At 45.6% G+C, this 24,068-nt stretch overlaps 1 protein-coding gene across 1 annotated transcript; it reads left to right on the forward strand.

The window, feature by feature from the left end:
• Positions 1-552: 552 nt before the first annotated feature.
• On the forward strand, positions 553-23,053 carry LOC130312377 (uncharacterized). Its single transcript, XM_056552571.1, has 3 exons — positions 553-760; positions 18,523-19,511; positions 20,496-23,053. The coding sequence occupies exons 1-3, from the start codon at positions 578-580 to the stop codon at positions 22,459-22,461; spliced, it is 3,138 nt and encodes a 1,045-aa protein (XP_056408546.1). The 5' UTR covers positions 553-577; the 3' UTR covers positions 22,462-23,053.
• The last annotated feature ends 1,015 nt before the right edge of the window (positions 23,054-24,068 follow it).

Raw genomic sequence — 24,068 nt, forward strand, 5'->3', positions numbered from 1 at the left:
ATTATGTGATATCAGAGGAGAGAACTACAACTCCCAGCATGTCCAGACTGTTATTATGTGATATCAGAGGAGAGAACTACAACTCCCAGCATGTCCAGACTGTTATTATGTGATATCAGAGGAGAGAACTACAACTCCCAGCATGTCCAGACTGTTATTATGTGATATCAGAGGAGAACTACAACTCCCAGCATGTCCACACTGTTATGTGATATCAGAGGAGAGAACTACAACTCCCAGCATGTCCAGACTGTTATTATGTGATATCACAGGAGAGAACTACAACTCCCAGCATCCCTCTGGCTCCAGCTCTCTCACAGCTGCTGACAACTTACAGAAGGGAAAACCCAGAATCCACCTCCTCATCTCCATACAAAGCCCCGCCCCCTCATGTCACATGACCATCACCGCAGGTCCTTCATCCACCTATGTCCTCTCCACTGCTGAGCTCCGCCCCCTAAGGTCACATGAGCATTATTACTGGTCTACTGTCATGTCTGCTGCTTAGCTCCGCCCCTTCATGTCACATGACCTCAGGTCCCTCACCAAACACTCTTCTTCACTGCTCTTCCCCCTTATGTCACATGACCGTCCCTACAGGTCCTTCATCCGCCACTGTCGTCTCCACTGCTCAGCCCCGCCCCCTCATGTGACGTCATCACAGGTCCTTCACTGTTTTCCGGTCCCATATACAGAGCGGGTCCTGGTGGGTGGTCGGTGCTGTCGTCTCTTGTTGTCTCTGTTATCAGCCAGCAGTGAGGTAAGGTCACATGGAGGATTTGCTGTGATGTTCAGTCTGGTGGAGTCACGTGTCCCCTGTGGAGGTTCCCGCGCATTGTAGGGATCTGCTCCATGTGGGAGAATAGAAGGTGTCCGGCCGGGGGTCCTCTCCTCACCTGACAGTAGGGGGCGCTGTGCATGCCGGGCCCTGCAGTTACCTAGGAGACCAACCCTGCCCAGAGTGTCCAGCCCTAATACTGATCTGAGGAGGGGCCCGGGGTCTATTACAGGTCAGAGGAGGGGCCCGGGGTCTATTACAGGTCAGAGGAGGGGCCCGGGGTCTATTACAGGTCAGAGGAGGGGCCCGGGGTCTATTACAGGTCAGAGGAGGGGCCCGGGGTCTATTACTGGTCAGAGGAGGGGCCCGGGGTCTATTACAGGTCAGAGGAGGGGCCCGGGGTCTATTACAGGTCAGAGGAGGGGCCCGGGGTCTATTACAGGTCAGAGGAGGGGCCCGGGGTCTATTACAGGTCAGAGGAGGGGCCCGGGGTCTATTACAGGTCAGATCAGAGGAGGGGCCCAGGGTCTATTACAGGTCAGATCAGAGGAGGGGCCCGGGGTCTATTACAGGTCAGAGGAGGGGCCCGGGGTCTATTACAGGTCAGAGGAGGGGCCCGGGGTCTATTACAGGTCAGAGGAGGGGCCCGGGGTCTATTACAGGTCAGAGGAGGGGCCCGGGGTCTATTACAGGTCAGATGGGGGGCCCGGGGTCTATTACTGGTCAGAGGAGGGGCCCGGGGTCTATTACTGGTCAGAGGAGGGGCCCGGGGTCTATTACAGATCAGAGGAGGGGCCCGGGGTCTATTACAGGTCAGAGGAGGGGCCCGGGGTCTATTACAGGTCAGAGGAGGGGCCCGGGGGTCTATTACAGGTCAGAGGAGGGGCCCGGGGGTCTATTACAGGTCAGATCAGAGGAGGGGCCCAGGGTCTATTACAGGTCAGATCAGAGGAGGGGCCCGGGGTCTATTACAGGTCAGAGGAGGGGCCCGGGGTCTATTACAGGTCAGAGGAGGGGCCCTGGGTCTATTACAGGTCAGAGGAGGGGCCCGGGGTCTATTACAGGTCAGAGGAGGGGCCCGGGGTCTATTACAGGTCAGAGGAGGGGCCCGGGGTCTATTACAGGTCAGAGGAGGGGCCCGGGGTCTATTACAGGTCAGAGGAGGGGCCCGGGGTCTATTACAGGTCAGAGGAGGGGCCCGGGGTCTATTACAGGTCAGAGGAGGGGCCCGGGGTCTATTACAGGTCAGAGGAGGGGCCCGGGGTCTATTACAGGTCAGAGGAGGGGCCCGGGGTCTATTACAGGTCAGAGGAGGGGCACGGGGTCTATTACAGGTCATATCAGAGCAGGGGCCCGGGATCTATTACAGGTCAGAGCAGGGGCCCGGGGTCTATTACAGGTCAGAGCAGGGGCCCGGGGTCTATTACAGGTCAGATCAGAGGAGGGGCCCAGGGTCTATTACAGGTCAGATCAGAGGAGGGGCCCGGGGTCTATTACAGGTCAGAGGAGGGGCCCGGGGTCTATTACAGGTCAGAGGAGGGGCCCGGGGTCTATTACAGGTCAGAGGAGGGGCCCGGGGTCTATTACAGGTCAGAGGAGGGGCCCGGGGGTCTATTACAGGTCAGAGGAGGGGCCCGGGGTCTATTACAGGTCAGAGGAGGGACCCGGGGTCTATTACAGGTCAGAGGAGGGGCCCGGGGTCTATTACAGGTCAGAGGAGGGGCCCGGGGTCTATTACAGGTCAGAGGAGGGGCCCGGTGTCTATTACAGGTCAGAGGAGGGGCCCGGGGTCTATTACAGGTCAGAGGAGGGGCCCGGGGTCTATTACAGGTCAGAGGAGGGGCCCGGGGTCTATTACAGGTCAGAGGAGGGGCCCGGGGTCTATTACAGGTCAGAGGAGGGGCCCGGGTCTATTACAGGTCAGAGGAGGGGCCCGGGATCTATTACAGGTCAGAGCAGGGGCCCGGGGTCTATTACAGGTCAGATCAGAGGAGGGGCCCAGGGTCTATTACAGGTCAGATCAGAGGAGGGGCCCGGGGTCTATTACAGGTCAGAGGAGGGGCCCGGGGGTCTATTACAGGTCAGATCAGAGGAGGGGCCCAGGGTCTATTACAGGTCAGATCAGAGGAGGGGCCCGGGGTCTATTACAGGTCAGATCAGAGGAGGGGCCCTGGGTCTATTACAGGTCAGAGGAGGGGCCCTGGGTCTATTACAGGTCAGAGGAGGGGCCCGGGGTCTATTACAGGTCAGAGGAGGGGCCCGGGGTCTATTACAGGTCAGAGGAGGGGCCCGGGGTCTATTACAGGTCAGAGGAGGGGCCCGGGGTCTATTACAGGTCAGAGGAGGGGCCCGGGGTCTATTACAGGTCAGAGAAGGGGCCCGGGGTCTATTACAGGTCAGAGGAGGGGCCCGGGGTCTATTACAGGTCAGAGAAGGGGCCCGGGGTCTATTACAGGTCAGATCAGTGTTCAGAAGAAATGTTTCACATCCGTAGGACAGGAGAATACGGTTCAGATCGGTATCAGCCACTCAGGAATCAAGGAGTCTGTGTTGGTTAATAAAGCTATATAGTTTTATATTAAGGAGCCTTAAACAAACGCGTTTCGGGTCGGGGACCCTTTTTCAATGTACAACAGGCTAATAAAACAAAGTAAAAGAAACATTTCTTTTATAACTCTGGGGGGCGGTGACTATTACCGGTCCGGCACTTTGAGGAGATGTCGTGGATAATCAGTGATGTCGTGGATAAGCGGTGATGTCGTGGGTAAGCGGTGATGTCATGGGTAAGCGGTGATGTCGTGGGTAAGCGGTGATGTCGTGGGTAAGCGGTGATGTCGTGGGTAAGCGGTGATGTCGTGGGTAAGCGGTGATGTCGTGGGTAAGCGGTGATGTCGTGGGTAAGCGGTGATGTCGTGGGTAAGCGGTGATGTCGTGGGTAAGCGGTGATGTCGTGGGTAAGCGGTGATGTCGTGGGTAAGCGGTGATGTCGTGGGTAAGCGGTGATGTCGTGGGTAAGCGGTGATGTCGTGGGTAAGCGGTGATGTCGTGGGTAAGCGGTGATGTCGTGGGTAAGCGGTGATGTCGTGGGTAAGCGGTGATGTCGTGGGTAAGCGGTGATGTCGTGGGTAAGCGGTGATGTCGTGGGTAAGCTGTATAGAGTCCGGCGGATTGAGAGAATAAAATCTTGTAATAATGTCCAACATCCTATAATACGGCTAATATGCTAAAAAGATACGTGTCTCATTTAGAGAACAGGAAATGGTTAAAGGGGTACTCCACTGCTCAGCGTCTGGAAAAAACTGTTCTGAACGCTGGAGCCGGCGCCAGGAGCTTGTGATGTCATAGCCCGGCCCCCTCATGACATCACGCCCCGCCCCCTCAATGCAAGTATATGGGAGGGGGCGTGAGCGCCGACCATCATTACAGAGTGAGCGCTCTCTGCCTCTAGGGAATGCGGAAGCCCCCAGCGCGTCTCCCGTACAGGGAGAAGTAGGGGGAGAAGAACGTCAGACAGTTGAAGTCGCTCGCGCTCTGTAAAGAAACGTCGGCCGGCGCATGCGCTGGGGCCTGTGTGTCAATCACACTGCGGTCCCAGCGCTGGTGTACAGGGGATAGGCGCAGGGCTGTGGAGTCAGTAGATAAATGTTCCGACTCCACAGTTTTTTGTACTTTCGACTCCTCTGTATTAATATGTGATTGTATTTTATAGATTCCTTAAAGGAAAGAAAAGTAACATTCCTGTCATTACCGCAGGACTACTGGCTGGGAAGCCAACAGTCTACTGTATTGAACAGTTTAAAGGGGTACTCCGTTACCTTTCTGTTGGAGCTCCGCTTTCCAGCGCCCGGAAGTTATTGTTCCGAACGATGTGTGTGCGGGCTTCCGTGTTCAGGGCCGCCCCCTCGTGACATCACGCCCGCCCCCTCAATGAAAGTCTATGGGAAGGGGGCGCGAGGGACGGCCCTGAACACAGAAGCCCGCACACACATCGTTCGGAACAATAATGGAGTAACCCTTTAAGCTAAAGAGAAACACAATGAAAACAAAGTTTTATTAATTTTTTTCATTAATTTAATTAGAAGTTTTTCTTGAACTATTGACCCTCCATTCCCTTCACTTATACAAGTGTCTCTAGTCCTGCAGAACACATATTTCCTTTAACCCCTTATCAGTGAGAGGTAGGTTACCCATGGGTTCCCTGTAACAGCAGAACACAACACTATGGAAAGTAGAAGTATTGCCGCTCCTAATTGTGCGTTGTGCCATATAGTGACGCACATGAAAAGCTTCTTTACAGTCACTTAACGTGTTGGTTTTGCGGTTACGTGAGGCCCTGCATGCATTGGTCTTTATTCTTACAGTAGAGAAGTCATTAATTATAACTTTTTGTGAATTGGGGCATTTAAACTTGCTTGATTTAAAAAATTCCAATCTAAATTTAGTAGGAGTCGGAGTCGGGGGGATTGTTTGCCGACTCCAGGTACCTAAAATTTCGTCCGACTCCTCAACTCCGACTCCATTGCCCTGGATAGACGTAGGGGCCGTGAGGCATAGCGAACCCCTGGCCACGTCTGTCCGACTGTCAGTGGCTGCATATAAAAGTGTTTTTTGAGCTAATAAAAGCCGTAATAATAGGGATAAACGTAAGGCAGGAGACATATTTTACACATCATACACAGGTTATATGCCCCAATCCTCATGACAGTTGCGCTTTAATGAATATATTAAATAGAATAGGACCCAAGACTGACCCCTGTGGTCCCCACTAGTAACAGTCACCCAATCAGAATAAGTACCATTAATAACCACCCTCTGTTTCCTATCACTGAGCCAGTTACTTACCCACTTACACACATTCTCCCCCAGCCCAATCCTTCTCATTTTATGCACCAATATTTTTTGTGATCTTTTAAAGGGGTACGCCGCCCCTAGACATCTTATCCCCTATCCTATGTCAGATCGCCGGGGCCTCGCTGCTGGGGACCCCGGGGATCGCTGCTGCAGCACCCCGCTATCATTACTGCGCAGAGCGAGATCGCTCTGCACGTAATGACGGGCAATACAGGGGCCGGAGCATCATTACGTCACGGCTCCGCCCCTCGTGACGTCACAGCCCGCCCCCATCAATACAAGTCTATGGGAGGGGGCGTGGCGGTCGTCATGACGTCACGCTGCTCCGGCCCCTGTATCGCCCGTCATTACGCACAGAGCGAACTCGCTCTGTGCTGTAATGATAGCGCGGTGCTGCAGCGGCAATCCCTGGGGTCCCCAGTAGCCCTTTGGATAGGGGATAAGATGCCAGGGGTGGAGTACCCCTTTAAGCCATGCTGATATGGGGTCATAGATTTATTTTTATCAAGATACTCCAAAATAGCATCTCTTAGAAAACCCTCAAACAATTTACATACAACGGAGGTTAAACTAACAGGTCTATAATTCCTGGGTCACCTTTTGACCCCTTTTTAAATATTGGCACCATATTTGCCATGCGCCAGTCCTGGGGAACAGTCCCTGTTACTATAGAGTCCCTGAATATTAAAAAATAGGGTCTGTCTGTTAAATTACTTAATTCCTTTAGAACACGGGGGTGAATGCCATCTGGACCTGGCGATTTGTCTATTTTGTTTCAACTGTAATTTTTGTTAAATATTTTCAAAATTAAATACAAAAATAACAATACAAAAGGAACATCAGTAAATTAGAACCATATCGGATACAACCGGTAACCAAATCCGGCTTACAATGGAGCAGAACTCAGAAATCGCTCATAACAACCATATAACATCTAGATTCCGCAACTCCTAGCGAGGAGAGAACAAATAACGACAGATAAACCAGAGTAGAAAGAAATCAACAAATAATTGAAAGTTCCAGAGATGAGCGCAAAACATCAAAAGGAACAACAGAAAAAACAAGACCGACAGGAAAACGCAAAACAAGAACAACACACCCAGCAAACGGAGGGAGGGGAAGAGACACAAGGTAAAAGGGGAGAGGGTAAAAAAGTGGGGGGAGCAGGCTCAAGGAGGCTGACGATTAGTAAAACGATCCAATTTGTCTATTTAAATTTTTTTGTATGTGGCACTGGACTTCTTCCTGGGTTAGACAGGTGACCTGTACTTCTTCCTGGGTTAGACAGGTGACCTGTACTTCTTCCTGGGTTAGACAGGTGACCTGTACTTCTTCCTGGGTTAGACAGGTCACCTGTACTTCTTCCTGGATTAGACAGGTGACCTGTACTGGGGAGTTTACCTTATCTTGCTGTATTTCACCTGGCATTTCATTTTCCTCAGAGAATACTGTGGACATCAGATGTTTTTCATTTTTGCACTTATGATTTTTCCTCCTCACCTTCTGATAGCCATAACACCTTCCATTTTCCACCTGCAGACCCATACAAAGGCTTGTTTTGTGCGCCACCAATTGTATTTTGTAATGACATCACTCATACCACAAAGTCTACTGCGAAACCAAAATAAATGTAAAAATGCAGATTTTTGTCGGACGAAATTGAAATAAAACATAACACCTTAACTTCCGGTTCCGGCACCGTGCTGTATGGACGTGTGGTGCATCAGCTCCCTGCCCGCAAGCTAATTCTTGGCACTACTTACCGGCAATAGTGCTCCTCTGGGCCTCCATCTGGCCTTGTAGCAGGGCTAGATTACATGAAGCATTATCTCCTATGAATGGGCCGAAAAACTCAAAGGACAAAGGTCGGACTCCGAGGAGCCGAGGTGGCAGATCCAGCATGGCGTCTTCCCTGGCATCCAGCCGAGCAGAGTCACCTACTCCCTGCACCCAGGAGTATGCTGATCGAGGTGAGCAACATATTTTGACAGGAGGGGGACTACTCACTGCTAGCAGCAAAGGTTGCCAGACATGGTGCAAGAGACTCTAATCTCTACCATACAAGCCACCCTGCACCAGCTCCAGCAGACAGCTGCGCAACGAGACTCTCTGCGGTAGAGGATGAAGTTGGTGTGGTGGAGAAGCAGGATAATCGTCTCACACTCACATCCTGTCCCTTGATGGGACAAAGTTGAGGACCTGGAGAACAGGTATTGACTCAGAGAGAATAATCTGAGAGCGGTCGGTGTCCCGGAGACTGTTCCAGCTGCAGACCTCTTTAAGCAGAGTGAAGTTTTGCTGCCTAAACTCTTAGGCATTACCCACTCCTGAAAAGTGGAGAGTTCTGGAGCAGAGAGAGGAATTCCACCGGGTCTAGCTTCCCACAACAAGCCTCACCAAGTCATCGTAAAGTACCTTGACTTCACAGACAAGGTCCCCATATTGGGAGCCTTCAGGTGGAAAAGGGATGAACTCGCCTAAGAGACGCAAGCTGTTTACTCCCATGTGCACAGCCCTTCATAAATGAGGCCTCCGCTTCGCTCTGCTTTACCTGGCAGCACTCCGGATATTTTTCCCAGAGGGCTACGTATCCACCTGTCGTAATCCTGATGATGCTTCTTCGAGTCAGGATAAACACCTACGTTTTTCTCGACAAGCTCTCCCAGATAGTCTCCTGCTTCGGCTTCTATCATGGAGACCCTCCCCGAGAAGATCCGTCTAAACTTCCAGATCCGTGACACTTTCCCCCAAACAACCAGTGGAGACCTAGATCTTCGTTACCGGACCCATGAACTGGAACAATCTCCTATTGAATTCTATAAATGAGTTTCCTTATGGTAGTTTCCGGCTGTTTTATCACCCTTCTGTAAGACGTTACTGGATTATCACCTGATGGATACAGACCAATTTTTCTCACAAATGTTGATTTAAAGATAATATCCAAAATTATGGCTGACAGACTAGCCCCTTTGCTACCCTGGTTGGTATCTCCCTCGCAGGTTGATGATATTTAACTTTGGCTTCCTGTACATGCCTCCCGGGTCATATTGTCGATCCACACAGAGAAAGCGTTCAGGATTGGCTATGGGAGGTATCGGTAAAGATTGGGTATGGGGTTTGGAGGCATCTCTTTGTTGTAGCTACAGTGCCTTTTTATAGCTCCCCTCTAGCCAGGAATCCTACCCCAGGGTACATACATCTCCTCTCCTTTCTTGCCCCAGAAGGGTATTAGGCAAGGATGTCCTCTGTGCCCTCTATTATTCAATCTAACCATAGAACTTTTGTCCAGAGGATTATACACTACACAGGATCTAGAGGGGATAACTGTAGTCAGATCCAAGGGGTCAGATACATTGTTTGCTGACGATCTCTTTGTATTTTTAGTAAACCCAGTGAGTGACCAGGGCCCGGTTGGTGACTTGTGTTTATGACTTTGGGGGGGTGGTCGGATTTAAAGTGAACATATCTGAGTGTCCTGCTTCATCTCTCGCCCTATCATTCTGCTCTGTCCCACTCTGTTTTGCCTCTCCCTATTTCTCTGTCTAGGGTTTCCCTTAAATATCTGGTGATATGGATAGTCTGTACTCTGCAGTCTCTGTACACACTTCTTCTGACCCAGAAAATCCTTTTAGGCCTTAGACGGTGGCCTAATCCCCCACTTCCATTTTTACCCAGATGTCACTCACTTAAAATGCTTAGTTTTTCCAGGCTGCTTTATCCTATACAAACCCTCCCTGTGTTACTGAAGCATCATTACATGACATCACTTAATTCTGCATACAACCGCGCATAACATTACGGAAAGCGATGGATGTCGACGACATCTTGGTACGGTCCGAATCCACTGACTCCAGTCGGCTCATTGTTGCCCCGTATGCAGTTTTAGATCTGGTGAAAGAACCGCATTCGGGGAAAAAATGAGCCGACCAGTGTCAGCATTTGACTCCGGTCGGCTCATTGAAATGCATTACATACAGGAGCGCCCGGTTTTCGCCCCCCCCCCCCCCCCCCCCCAGCCTTATATTGAAAACTAGAACTCAAGAAGCATCTAGATTGAATGACATAGTTGATTTTAGTATCTTTTTATAATCTGTTATCATCTTTTTCGTGTTGTTATATTCTTTGTTACTCACCTGTCCTGCTCACGTCACTGGGGGCGAGTACTTCAGTGCTGGGTTGCAGGAAGTGGACAGGTCTGTAGAAGCACATGTGATGTACAAAACGGCGTCACCTGTTTGTCTCCTGTAAGAAGTTCACCGCGTCTTTTCCCTCCCGTTGGACACTGTATTCGTATGTATTAAATTAAAGACTTTCCTTTTGCATCTTACCGGTGAGTTGCCGCTGTTTCTATCTCTACATCTTTTGATTCGGAGTTGCTGCCTCTTTATGCTGAACACCATCGGGTGACCTGCAACTGTTTCAAGGGAATTTGTGTTTGTCAGATATAGCAGTTAGGGTTAGTCTGGTGGTACCAACGTCTTTTCGTTTTTTTTTTTTTTTTTTTGTTCTGGAAATCGATGTAGGCCTGGGTTTTCCTGACCTTCGCCATTACAGCTTAGCTTGTCTTTACCGGCATAGTATTGATTGGCCTATAGGTTGTGACCGTATACTAGCAGAGAATTGGAAGCCAGAATGGTCCCTATCTGTCCAAAATAGGGAAAATATCGCAAAATATCCAGAATAGCCTGCTTATCCATGACACGGTGTTGGCTTGGAAAAACTGTTGAGCGGCTGTGCGTCTCCCCTTCTCAATCAGTAAACCTATGCCTTTGGGGTCACATCCTGAATTCCCAGCGGGCCGTGACAGTAGGTTGTGTAATATGTGGAAGGAGGTAGGGGTACAGGGGCTGACACATCTGTTGCACCATTCAGAACCTTGTTCTTTTACCTTCCAGGAAGTTTGTGATAATTATGGGCCGGGGAAGGGCACCTCCTACCGTATTGTCAGATAATTGACCTTTCTTATACCCAGACTTAAAGGGGAACTCTGATATATAAGTTAATATGTGTCTGACCGCTGGGACCCGCTGTGATCTCCTGTGCGGCACCCCAGCTGTCCATTCTGTGCACGGATTACTGTCGACCACCGCACGGAACGATGGCCCGAAGCCTTCTCCATGTATCTCTATGGAAAAGACGAAAATACACAAGTGATGTATGTCCAGCATGGAGGGGCGTGTAGGCCACAGCTCCATGCGGTGGTCGACTGTAATCCATGCATGGAGTGGAAGTTGCTCATGGGGAGAGCTGTGGCACAGGGCAGGAGATTGCGGGGGTCTGTCTGACAATCAGACACTTATCCTCTATCCTGGGGAATTTGTAAAAAAAAAAAAAAATTCCTGTCTACAGGGGCTCCTTTTCATTCCCTATTCTGCCCTTATAGGCATTTTAAGAGAAAGGGGAGAGATTTAGTTGCTTCCTCCCTGTTCGTTCACTGGGAGAGCAAGCTTGGGAAGGAGTCCCTGAAGGTACCTATTGGGGTAGGCTAAAGTACGTAAGGCTGTCATTAGCGAATTTTGGAGGGAGGCCCAATTTAAGATCATTCATCACAGTCTATGGCTTCACTATGGTGAAGACACTGGAGCACCATGATCCTATTGAAAACTTCCCGATTGTGGTGAACGCAGAATGGACATCTTGCATGAACTGGTCACATGGTCGCTTGACCATCAATTTCGGACTAATTTATTCACCTTATTAGCTAGGAAGGTGAATGTTGATCTTCCTATTGATCGACTTCTTCTACTATTACATATTGCCCCAAATGATGCTTCACTTTCACTCTTACTTCATACAATCATCCTAATAGCTAAAAGGAGTTTATTTGGCCATTGGCTGAGCCCATCCATGCCTACGCCTTCTGTGGTGATCCACCAGTTAAATGTTGCCTATTTCTGGATCAGATTGAGGTGAGCCACATGATAATCGTGAGAAACCCTGTGCTCTGTAGGATACTGTGCTGTGGGGGGGGGGGGACCATTATTTATTAAAACCTGTGCAGAGGAAAAGTAGTGCAGTTGCCCATAGAAACCAATAGGATTGCTTCTCTTATCTTCCAGATGGCTTTTAAAAATTAACGAAGCAGTCTGGTTGCTATGGGCAACTGCACCACTTTTGCTCTGAAAAGGTTTTGATTAATTTATATTCCTATTACACAATTGCTTATCCTTTATGGGATCCATGTGCTTGTCGCTTTTAAATGAGCTTTTTAGGGTGGGAGGGGGAATATGTTGCACGTTTAAAGGGGCACTCTGCCCCTAGACATCTTATCCCCTATCCAAAGGATAAGCATGCGGCACCCCAGACATCTGGTGCGCGGAGCGAACTTTGCTTCATGCCGGATGACTGGCGATGTGGGGCCGAGGCTCGTGAGGTCAAGGTCATGCGTGCCATCAAACCCCCTCCCATAGACTTGCATTGAGGGGGCATGGCCGTGATGTCACGAGCAGGGCGTGGCGCGTGACATCATGAGCCTCTGACCCTGCACCCGATGCTCTAAATGAACGCCGGGTGCAGCAGGGAGATCACGGGGGGCGGGACCCCCACGATCAGACATCTTATCCCCTATCCTTTGGAGTGGCGGAGTACCCCTTTAATTCTGTCTTAATCATTGTGCAGTGTGATCGGCTACGCCAGGCTGCATTAGTGATTTGGTGATCAGAGGCAAGTAAGGGGACCTTCCTCTGCCATTTTAGCTTAATGGACCCCCGGGACCATGTCGCAGGGGACTGATAAGCCGACTAAGCTACCTGGGAAGTAAGATCAGATACTTTTAGATGCATTGATCATGGCATCTAAAGAGTAAATGACAGGACCGCTGGCACTCATTGCTATAAAGTGAGCGCAGCTCCTGCTTCAAAGTGGATCGGGGCACGGTAAGGATCAAACTGATCAGCGTCCCGCGCACTACCAGCCTGTACCACTGATTAGTGCGGGGGGAGAAAGCCGACAGGTTTCCTTTAACAGATTAATATGGAAAAAAGCCTTTGAGAAATAAAAGAAACTTGGTTGCTATGGGCAACTGCAGCACTATTTTTATAATGGCTTATGTTACATTATTATAAGGGGATAGATTAAATGTTTTGAGTCAGTACAACTTAAACTTTTTTTTAAATTTCATCCACTGAAGCTATAAAAAATATGTTCTACTGTTATAATTTCTTACAAAGTTATGCACATTATTATACCAAATCCCTCGTACTGTTAGAAATCCTGATAGTGTATATGCCTAATTTAGCATCCGTGGTGCAATGGAGGAGTGCAGCCAGCACCGGTCCCGTTCTCATCTCGGCAGAGGACGGTCTTGAATAGTAGCAGATGGAGAGAGAGATTCTCCCAAAAATGGTGTCTTCTGTGGCGCTCTCCTTCAGAAGGTCTGTGTCTGGATTTAGGCAATTAACTGACCAAAATGAGGACTTATAAAATAAAAAATATTTGTTGTAAGCATGCAGATAAAACAACGCGTTTCAGGGGCAGGACCCCCTCTTCGTCAGGTTTTCTGATTGGAAGTTGGAGATCTCCAACTTCCAATCAGAAAACATGACGAAGAGGGGATCCCGCCCCTCAAAACGTGTCGTTTTATCTGCATGCTTACAACAAATAATTTTAATTTTATAAGTCCGCATTTTGGTCGGTTAATTGCCTAAATCCAGACACAGACCTTCTGAAGGAGAGCGCCACAGAAGACACCATTTTTGGGAGAATATCTCTCCCCCATCTGCTAATATGCCTAATTTAGCCAAACATATAATATAGTGATTTCTCGCAGCCCGACATAATATAGTCACCTCTCGGAGTCTCGCATATATTATAGCCTATATAGAATAGTCCCCTCTCGGAGTCAGACATATAGTATACTCCTCTCACGGAGTCTGACATAATATAGTCACCTCTCGGAGTCTCGCATATATTATAGCCTATATAGAATAGTCCCCTCTCGAAGTCAGACATATAGTATACTCCTCTCACGGAGTCCGACATAATATAGTCCCCTCTTGGAGTCTTGCATATATTATAGTCCTTTTTCTGAGTCTGACATATAATATAGTCCTCTCTCGAAGTGCAACATATAGTATAGTCCCCTCTCGAAGTCCCACATATATTATAGTCCTCTTTCTAAGTCTGACATATAGTATAGTCCTCTCACAGTCGTGCATACAGAATGGTCCTCTCTTGGAGTCTCACATATACTATGGTCCTCTCTTGGAGTCTCACATATACTATGGTCCTCTCTTGGAGTCTCACATATACTATGGTCCTCTCTTGGAGTCTCACATATACTATGGTCCTCTCTTGGAGTCTCACATATACTATAGTCCTCTCTTGGAGTCTCACATATATTATAGTCCTCTCTTGGAGTCTCACATATACTATAGTCCTCTCTTGGAGTCTCACATATAGTATACACCTTTTCCGGAGTCTCACATTTAGTTTGAGTATGACATATAGTATAGTCCTCTCTAGTAGTAGGAGGAAAGATATCCAGCGCGGACTTCGTGCAAATATGAACTTCTTTATTGAAGTGCCAACAAGTACAGGTAAAAGTGACGCGTTTTAGCCAGACAAACTAGCCTTACTCATACGTATGAGTAAGGCTAGTTTGTCTGGCTGAAACACGTCCCTTTTACCTGTACTTGTTGGCACCTCAATAAAGAAGTTCATATTTGCACGAAGTCCGCGCTGATCTTTCCTCCTTCTATGTCTTCTGGTGCTGGGTTGCACCCATCCGGGCACGGACTCGTAGTATATCAGGGGTGAGCTGATACACATTTTCTCTATTCCTCTCTAGTAGTCTCACATATAAAATAGTCCTCTCTCTGAGTTTGACATATAGCATAGTCCTCTTTTGGAGTCTCTCATATAGTATAATCCCCTCTAACTGATATATAGTATAGGCCTCTCTGAGCCTCACATTAAGTATGGGTCCTAAAGATATTATAGGCATCATTCATATTCCAGTATGTAGTACATACAATCTATTGAGAAACTCGTAAAGTACATCTCTCTATCTTTATCTATCTAAAAAAAAATCTATATGTTATGCAGATATTCCAAATTTCGAAATATTTTAAATAGAAAAGTAAATTTAAAAAATAACTTGTTTTTAGTATTTTTCTTTACATGTTATTTTTGGTTCACCATATAAATTTTTATTCAAATTATAGCATGCCCTCCTGCATTGTGAAAGGTTGCACGAGTACGTGGAGGAAAAAAGATCCAACAGTTACTCACCACAGTTTCCCATGGGAGCCCGAAAGAATTAGAATTTGGTTACTACAAACCGGCCAGTATGATGCGAATATGAACAAAATGATCCAGAAGATTTTAGATGGGAAGGTTAATGACACCTACAGGATGTGTTCCAAACATTTCGAGCACCATTGTTATACCTACGAAGAGGATCGTAAAAGACTACGCAAGGATGCTATACCAACAGTATTTCCACCTACCTCTGGCCTTCGTCAACAAAAAGCGTCAACGTTGACAACTACGCAACATATAACACCGGTCTGTACACCAACGACAACCATTGTCACCTTCAGCAGTTCTTCTTCTGGATCACACACATCAACCACTTCAGCTTTGTCTCTGGGTTCATCTATTTCCTCTGTAGTATCGGTAACATCACCAGTACTTCCAACTTCTGAACAACATTCCACTAACTCTTCCTCAGATGTAGTACTATCTGTCCCACCAAATTCTGTGATCCTACCGCCAACATGGCCTCCTTTAGAAATCTTTCCATCGTCACAATCAACTAGTCAAAGAAAGGAAAACTTGGCTCCTCAAAAAAGGGACTTTTCGACCAACACCATGCCATTTTTGTTCTTTCCCCCAAAGGGTCCGAAGGTGGTTTCGCAAAGAAAACAACGTAAAAGGTTATGCAGCAGCCTCCCCTCTTTCGATGGTATTCCGACAAATGCACCTGAATGTTTACCATCTGAAGTTCTTCCCCATATGTCTAGTGAACTAATCTCCATTGAAATACTAACCAGCGACACAGAGGAACAAGAACCATCAGAAGTTTCTTCTAACCTGGAACCATTCGAGATGCCGTCTGAAACGTCCACTGAAAGTACAGGAAGTGAGGTCACAATGACTTCAAAACTTTCTAAAAAAAGATCAACGCCGTTCAACCTACGGGCAGCGTCGCAAATCGAAATTCCTGAATTCATCAAGGAGCATAATTATTACTCAAACATTGAGCAAGAAGATACAGGTCTATCTGATATGTCCCCACAACCAACAGAGAGCATCCATCCTGACCCACAACCAACAGAGGGCATCCATCCTGACCCAAGTGATACTGTTGAGCCAATTTCACTCATAGAGTTTCGTGATCAAAAAGAACGAGTAGGTTTTCTTTTCATTTAGTTTTTTTTTTTTTTTTAGATATCTTATTGTAGTTTATGCATATATGAAAGAATTATCCAAAAAAAATATACACACACGTGTGTGTATATATATAATATATATATATATATATATATATATATATAATATAAAATGTTCTTAGAAAAATCTAACTTCAGACTGGGTAGAGTGTTATCAGGCCATGTTGTACTTGTGTTGACATTGCTATTGGTAAAAGGTTCTAAGAGCATGGCCAATTCTACTTTATAACGACATCTTTCATTTTACCCTCAAATGCATTTGGTAACAAAAGAAACATTATTTTGTGGGAAAATTGAAAAGGAAAAAATGCAAAATGTAGCAAATTTTGGGGAGTTTAGTTTTTACACATTGCACTTTACGGTAAAAATGCCTTCTCAATGGGATAAAAATGATCCCCATGTTTACATACTTTATTATTGTACTGCTTTGTGCTTTTTAAACTCAAAATTTTTTTTAACAATTAATATGTTAAAAATCGCTCTATTCTGACCCGTATAACTTTCCCATTTTTCAGTATACGCCGCTGAATAGTAGTTTTTATTGGTTCCACTTTTGCCTATAGGTGAATTTTTGACGACTTTTTCTTGCTTTCTTCTGGGATGTGATGTGTCTAAAAAGAAGGACACTTCACCGTACGGGATCATTAACACAGTATTTTAATAATTCAGACATTTACGCACAAGGCGATTCCAAATATGATTCTTTTATCAATCTTTTTCACATTTATTTTTTGGGGAGGGGCTTATTCAAATTTTTTTTTTTTTATACTTATTTCACTTTTTATGTCCCTATAGGGGAATATCTAAAGCAATCATTAGATCGCTGTTACTGATCACTGCTATTGATAGGCATAGCACTGATCTGTAATATCGGCAATCTACTTCTCTGGTTTTCTAGAAGGCAGACTAGAGCAGAAGATTGTCAGAGCTGCCAGGAGTCAGGTAAAGGGACCTCCTGCAGCCATTATGACTCTTCGAACCCCCACAATCATGACACTGGTGGTCTGATGAGTCGTCCCCCCTAGCCCCAATAATGCTGAAGATGCCATCATCAGTATTGAAGGATTAATGGTGGGTCTCTGGCTGCTGTGAATGAAGCGAGCACAGCTCCTGTGCTCGCTTCATATACAGAAGATAAATGTACATCCTGGTGCGTAAAGTACCAGCATAACAGGATGTACTTTGATGTCCAATATCTATAACTGAAACTGTAATATATATACTGTGTTCTATATATTATTATAGACTTTTATTTATAATTATAAGAGTAACTGACAGTGGGTTCACCTGCACTAAACCCAATACACAGGGTTATAGTGCGGGTGAACCGGAATACAATGATTGACGATTGACATTCCGGAGACACCCGTTGTATTAGCTGGCATTGCCAATCCGGAACTGTCCGCATTGCGCAATGGAGGTGGGACCCGGCAAATTCCCCCCATCCTCTAGGCTCCCACTTACATGAGCAGATGGGATAGAGGCAGGGACGCTGGGTAGGCTTGATTTCTGCCTCTGTTGCTCAAAGACGGCCATTCCCAGATTGGCAATGCCGGCTAATACAAACTGGTATCTCCGTATTCGTTGTAGTCCCATTCACCAGCACTTTAACCCCATGTACTGGGAACCGGCTGTCAGTTTCCCTTTTAATAGGGATGGACTTGACATCACAGTACTTACTCATTATGTTGCACATGATCGTACTGTACTGACTCCTGATGGTATATTGGACATGATCGTGTAGATTTCATATGATTATAATAAGGGTCGTATAATTACTATCTGTTATGCTGCCTGCGTACACATTATTCGCTGTTCTATGCGGCCCAGTTCTTGTATTCTGGGTTCTATTATGGACCGGTATTTATACTAGTTAACACTTAAAACCTGTGGAGAGGCAGAGTTTACCAGTTGCCCAAGGCAACCAATCAGCTCGCTGCTTTCATTTTTCACAGGCCTTATTAAGAATCTAAGAAGCGATCTGATTGGCTGCTATGGGCAACTTTACATCTGCACAGATTTTGATAAATCTCCACCATTGGGTTTCATTTCCCATGTTTACCAAGGCTTTTCCAAGTAGACTTTGTAGGGTTTTTTGTTGTGTGTCAGAATTTGCATAAAAAAATTCAAATAAAAACCCTACGCTCCCTCCACTTTACTCGGAAACCCTGAAAAAAAAGGGTGTGGTCACTGGAGGGGGAGGGGGGTGTCTCTGAAAAATTGTCGCGTCTACAACATTTTTCGAGGTGGTAAATTTGAGCTCTGGAACACCCGACAACTCAAAGCAGGTGTGTTTATAAAAAAAAAAAAAAAAAAAAAAAAAAAACGTAGAGAAAAAAAGACATCACAAAGAAAGCTATACTCCACGCTTAGTAAATGAGGCCCAATGTGTATTGTTCGTGTATATGTTAAAAATGATGTAACGTTATGAAATAATAGGTCTGAATAATTAATAAGAATAAATAAACCTAAATGTTTGTTTTTTTTCTTAATTTGCAGGCCATGGTTGTCTGTTTTGTGAAGGGTTGTACACCCAAGTCGAGAGAAGGGCGGGGTGACGTTACACTTCACGTCTTCCCAAAAGACAAAGATAAAATAAGAGAGTGGCTGATGGCCACAGGGGAATCTATACCGAATATAGAAGAATTGGTGAACAAGATTTATGACACCAAAAAAGTAGATTTATACAGGATGTGTTCTCTGCATTTTGCGCCTAACTGTTATATTTTCAACCCCAAAACGGGGAAAAGACGGTTGGCCAACATGGCGGTCCCTTCCATTTTCCCTAGAAAACCTAAAACTGCTGAGTGCTCGTCTCAGGTTACTTCCCCACGATTAGGAAAACGAAGAAGAGTCACAATAGCGGCTGGAAGCAGATGCCCAACGTGTAACCAGATTGTTGGGCCCAGCCAAGATTTTCAGCCGGTAACATCAGAGCCAAGAAAAGAATTTGCTGAGAAATTCACGATTTTTGATCGTACCTACGGCACAGCATCAAAATACGTGCAAACCTATCTTAGAACGTTTAGTGTAAAATCACAGTGCCAAATGAGACCCCCCAAAAAAACATCCTGCCAAACTTCAGCTCTTACCAATGTTTTTGTGTTTGGTTCGCCCATCCAAGGAGCAAGTACAGAAAAAATCTCTTCTCAGGAAGAAACAGAATTATCCGATATTCCTCAAGAACCTTCACATACAATACCCATTGAATCCACACCCATTAAAACAATACCGCATACCCAAACCTCAGATGCCGAGGTGGTGAACAGAGAAGGTTTACAAGCTGAACCTATTGTGAAAATGGCTGAGAGAGGCATTTCCAGCAAACAAAGGGTCTCTCCCATAGGTATACAGGAAGAACAGCCAAGTCTGATTTCCGAGGATACTAATCACCCAGGCAACTCCTGGGCAGAAAGTCACCGAAGGAGGAAGAAATCTGTGGATATTATGGATGATCAGCTTGGAAATTTAGAAGACTTTCTATCAAGGTAAGAGCGCGGAAGGTTATGGTGATACAGGTTCATAAGTAGACGATGAGAAGGGTAAGCGTGCAGTGTTGTGATTGTTTCTATGTCTGATGTGTGAAGAAATATAGAAGGGAGACCCTGTAAGAGATCTGCTCACCTTTTCTGGTTGTGCAACAGACACAACCATGATGCAGCCTTCTACCAGTCAGGCAATGATAGATAATATCACAAGAACCAAACAACATGTTTCTGGGCATAGGAGCCCCTTCCTCAGGTATACTGGTGTGCATGCATGCTAGTACACCTGAGGAAGGGGCTCCAATGCCCAGAAACGCGTTGTTTGGTTCTACAATAGAATGTTTTGTTTTTTTTTGTTTAGAAATTATATATAAATAATATCTCTTTCTCTCCTTCCTTTCTCTTTCTTTCTCTTTCTCTCTCTCTTTTTCTCTCTCTCTCTTTCGCTTTATCTCCTTCAGCCCTTCATTATAAGTCTATAGAAAAGATTAGAATACCCCTTTAAGGAGTTATGGAACAAATAAGAATAGTTCATACATCTTTCTCTTTTACATATAATTAGCCAGCCTCCCGTCATATGACTAAGAGAAGGGGGGGCAGAGAGGGTATGGCTTACCGATAAGACTCTATAAATCAAGACCCAGAACTGATCAGAGAGACAGCCAAACTTACCAGAACTGTTCACATTTTCCTTGGTTGTTTTTCTGTGGATCTTTTGTCAATTGAAACTAGGAAGAGATCTGATATTCTATATTTTACTTATTTATAATTTTTTTTTTTAACTGTTCTGCTCATGTGTCTTATGACATTTTACGTTTTACTTCAGGCATTGTTCTGTAAACTTCATTGCTTCTATTGGTGTTCGGATGTTTTTTGTTTTTTTTCTTCTATCAGGAACTGCTAAAACGCCTACAACCTGTAAATAATCTACATTACTGTGTTCGTTGTTCTATAAATGTAAATAACTTTTTTATTTTTTTTTGTCAGAATGCCGGCATGTGTGGTGAACGGGTGCTCCACGGCCAACAGAGGTTCCGGAACTCTCCATGTGTTCCCTAGGGACAAAGAACGAATTCGAACTTGGTTATTGGCAACTGGACAATACTCCCATGACCTAGAGGAGGCCGTGAACAAAATATTTAATGCTACAAAAAAGAGTGACTCGTATCGGATGTGTGCAAAGCATTTTGCACCTTATTGCTTTATCTACAATGCTAAAACTGGAAAACAAATATTGACCAAAAACGCTGTACCGACAATATTCCCACACCGAAATGCGACGGCCTTCCCTCCAGCAACGAAAAGGAAGCGTAGTGAGATGGCCGCATATACTCAAGATTCAGACTCTGAATTCTCATCAACAGATGAGTCGGGGGAAACTGAAGATTCACAAGAAGATTCAGAAAAAGAAAATTACAATGTAGAAGGCGAAGAGGTAATTTTTTCCAAAAGAAATTTCGGCGACCATCCTCCCTGTTATATACATCCGGTTAAACAGCGGAAATTTATAGTCTTTGAAAATTCTCTAGATGAACTTATCCTGAAGATCCCGTGCCAATCGGCAGAGTGCACTAGTCCAATAACAAAAATTATAAAAAAGAGGACAGGATCTTATATTTCCATCTTTGTTGAATGTGCCGACCACGATTATAATCTCCTATGGGAAAGCCAGCCCATGATTGACGGTAAACCGCTCGGAAACGTAATCTTAGCCTCCGCAATATTTGAGAGCGGCAATAGTTTCCCTAAAATGAAACAATTTTTCCATCTGATGAACATTATGGCGATGTCGGAGAACGCCTACTCCAAATACCAGCATGATTATATTTTCCCAACGATTGAGAATTCCTGGAAAATCAGCCAAATGGAGAGTATAGAAAATGTACAAGGACCCCCTGTGTGTATCTCCGGAGACGGGCGATGGGACTCCTTGGGAAACAACGATAAGTATTGTGTCTACAGTATGATGGATATGGAGACCAAAAAAATCCTATCTTTCGATGTTCAACAGTCGGCAATGGGAGTCTCCTCTCTTGAATCGGAAAAGATAGCGTGCAAAAACGCACTGGACTTTCTCCTGCAAAATGAAATCAGCGTCAAATTACTCTGCACCGATCGCCATTTTCCCATAAGAAAGATGGTGAAGGAGGAGTATCCTACAATTACCCATGAGTTTAATGTGCGGCAAATTGCCAAAAGTGTGGGTGACAAACTGCTTGATGCCAGTCACGAGAAGGACTGTGAAGACCTTGCGGAATGGGTTGGGGCGATACAAAGCCACTTGCGATGGTGTTCGGACTCCTATAATGGAGATGATTCCCTTCTCATGGCCAAGTGGAATTCTATCCTCTACCATGTGCAGAATGTCCACGCCTGGGAGGACAAGGACGGTAAATATTCTTCTTGCCAACACAAGCATCTCCCCGAGGACACGAAACGGAAGAGGAAATGGCTGAAAACAAATAGCCCGAGCTTCAAAGCTCTAAAGAAAATCGTATTGGACAAAAGACTCCGAAAGGACATGAAGCGGATCTGTCATTTCTGTCACACCGGAGACATAGAAGTTTTCCTCAGCGCCATTGAGAAGTACCAAAGTGATCAGAAGGAGCATCAGCACGTCACCATCGATGAAATGTTCGCACGCACTCAATTGGCTTCCCTGGACCACAATACTAACTGCAGAAAGATCCGGGCCATGGCTAGGCGGTCATCGAGAACAAGTGCAGGGTCCCATAGATATAATACGGCCGACCCCAAGGACAGAAGGGAACGGTATGGCCCGGAGATGTACAAACCCACCAACCAGGACTTCTTAATCGATTTGATGCAGGAAGTGGTGGAATTTGTTTCTGGGAATCGCAGTTTTGAGTGGAGCTCACACACGTCCTCCGCGCCTGAACACATAATTCCAGATGTGAAGCCGGATGTAAAGTCCATTGTTTTAGCAACGTAAAAGTCGACAGGAACAAATGTTTTTGATGCCCATCGGTATGGAGGGTCTAGTAAAACTTTCTCCATGTTCTCTCTATGATTTTGACATGAGGTTAATTTTCAGGAGAACAAAAGAATCGTGTTTTGACGTGGTAACATTGCCCCGAGTACGATCTACAAGTTTACATATTTGTGAAATTTTTCAGGTTACACATTACGTATGCATACATCCCAGGATCGCGCTGTTCTCGACAGCATTAACCCCATAGATGCTGTGATCAGTCATGATCACGGCATCTATGGGATTGACAGGGGGAGAGGGCTGCCCATGTCCACCAACGGCGATCCCTTGATACGATCGCGGGGCCTCGTTGGTTGCCATGGCAGCAGGAGGCCAGCTGATGGCCTCCTGTCTGCCTAGTACGGCAGCCTGTGAGGTCCAGCCATAGGCTGACTGTCAGTGTATATTGACTGTTATACAGGGATGTGGAAATAAATAAAAAAATACTACTAAAAGGACTAAAACATAGCACATCTACTTGTCCCTCATGACCATCCACTTGATCTGGTGCATAAAATTATTTCAACCAAAATAGTATGTAAATAAGGTCTTTATTATTAGAACCTTAATAGACAGATCACTATGTCACCCCATTAGGTGGATAGGGCTCCTGATAAGTCCCCCCCCCCCCCCATTAAGTAGGTAGACCCCTCATCAGGCAGAATTCCTCCAAGAAGGCGCTAGAGATCAGGTAAAATGCAACTGTTCTTTATTCCCACAATGCAACGCGTTTCGCGGAAGTTCCGCTTCATCAGGCATAAGGGTTACAACAAGGTGTGTAGTTTTTATAGGGAGAATACTTAACCCCTTCCGGGAGAAGCATTAACCCTTTACAATATCTCTGAAACATACATGTACATTTAGACAAAGGAAAAATATATATAAATGATACATAAAAGAATTCACGCAACTATACAAGAAATGTTATATTAATGAATTAAAACATATGATGTTATTATACAGGTATACAATACCACAAATTCATACAGAAATTAATATAAAAATAATCATTAGAATATTATTGTGTCACCGCAACTCAACAAATATACAGCAAAGGAGCTGTCGCAAGTGTAATGTCTTTTGAAGGTAAATGTCTTTTTATTAATTAATGAAGAAAAAGAAGGTTTAGGATTACTGATCAGAGAGCAGCACCTGCAGCGGACACCTTTATAGGGAAAGATACCGGTGCAGGATCTAGGAAAGGAAACCCCTGGTTGTGGGGGTAATATTCCCTTCATAATGGGGTCATCCCTAAGGATCAACCAATATTTAGATAAGATCTGTTTAATCTCTTGTGCAGCACAATTATAGTCCGTAATGAAGTTCTGTTCATAGGGAATCCTCGCCACTTTATTATCGCAGCCATTTTTTTGTTGATGTTTTTCTTGTACCAGCGTTTTTTGGAACATATATTTAACTCTACTAACCCCTTAAGGACGCAGCCCATTTGGGCCTTAAGGACGCAGACAATTTTATTTTTACTTTTTCATTTTTTCCTCCTCGCCTTCAAAAAATCGTAACTCTTTTATATTTTCATGTCAGAACCGCTGTAAGATCGGCCACCCCTG

The sequence above is a fragment of the Hyla sarda genome, chromosome 1, assembly GCF_029499605.1.
Source record: "Hyla sarda isolate aHylSar1 chromosome 1, aHylSar1.hap1, whole genome shotgun sequence".
In the NCBI taxonomy this organism is placed as follows: Eukaryota; Metazoa; Chordata; class Amphibia; order Anura; family Hylidae; genus Hyla; species Hyla sarda.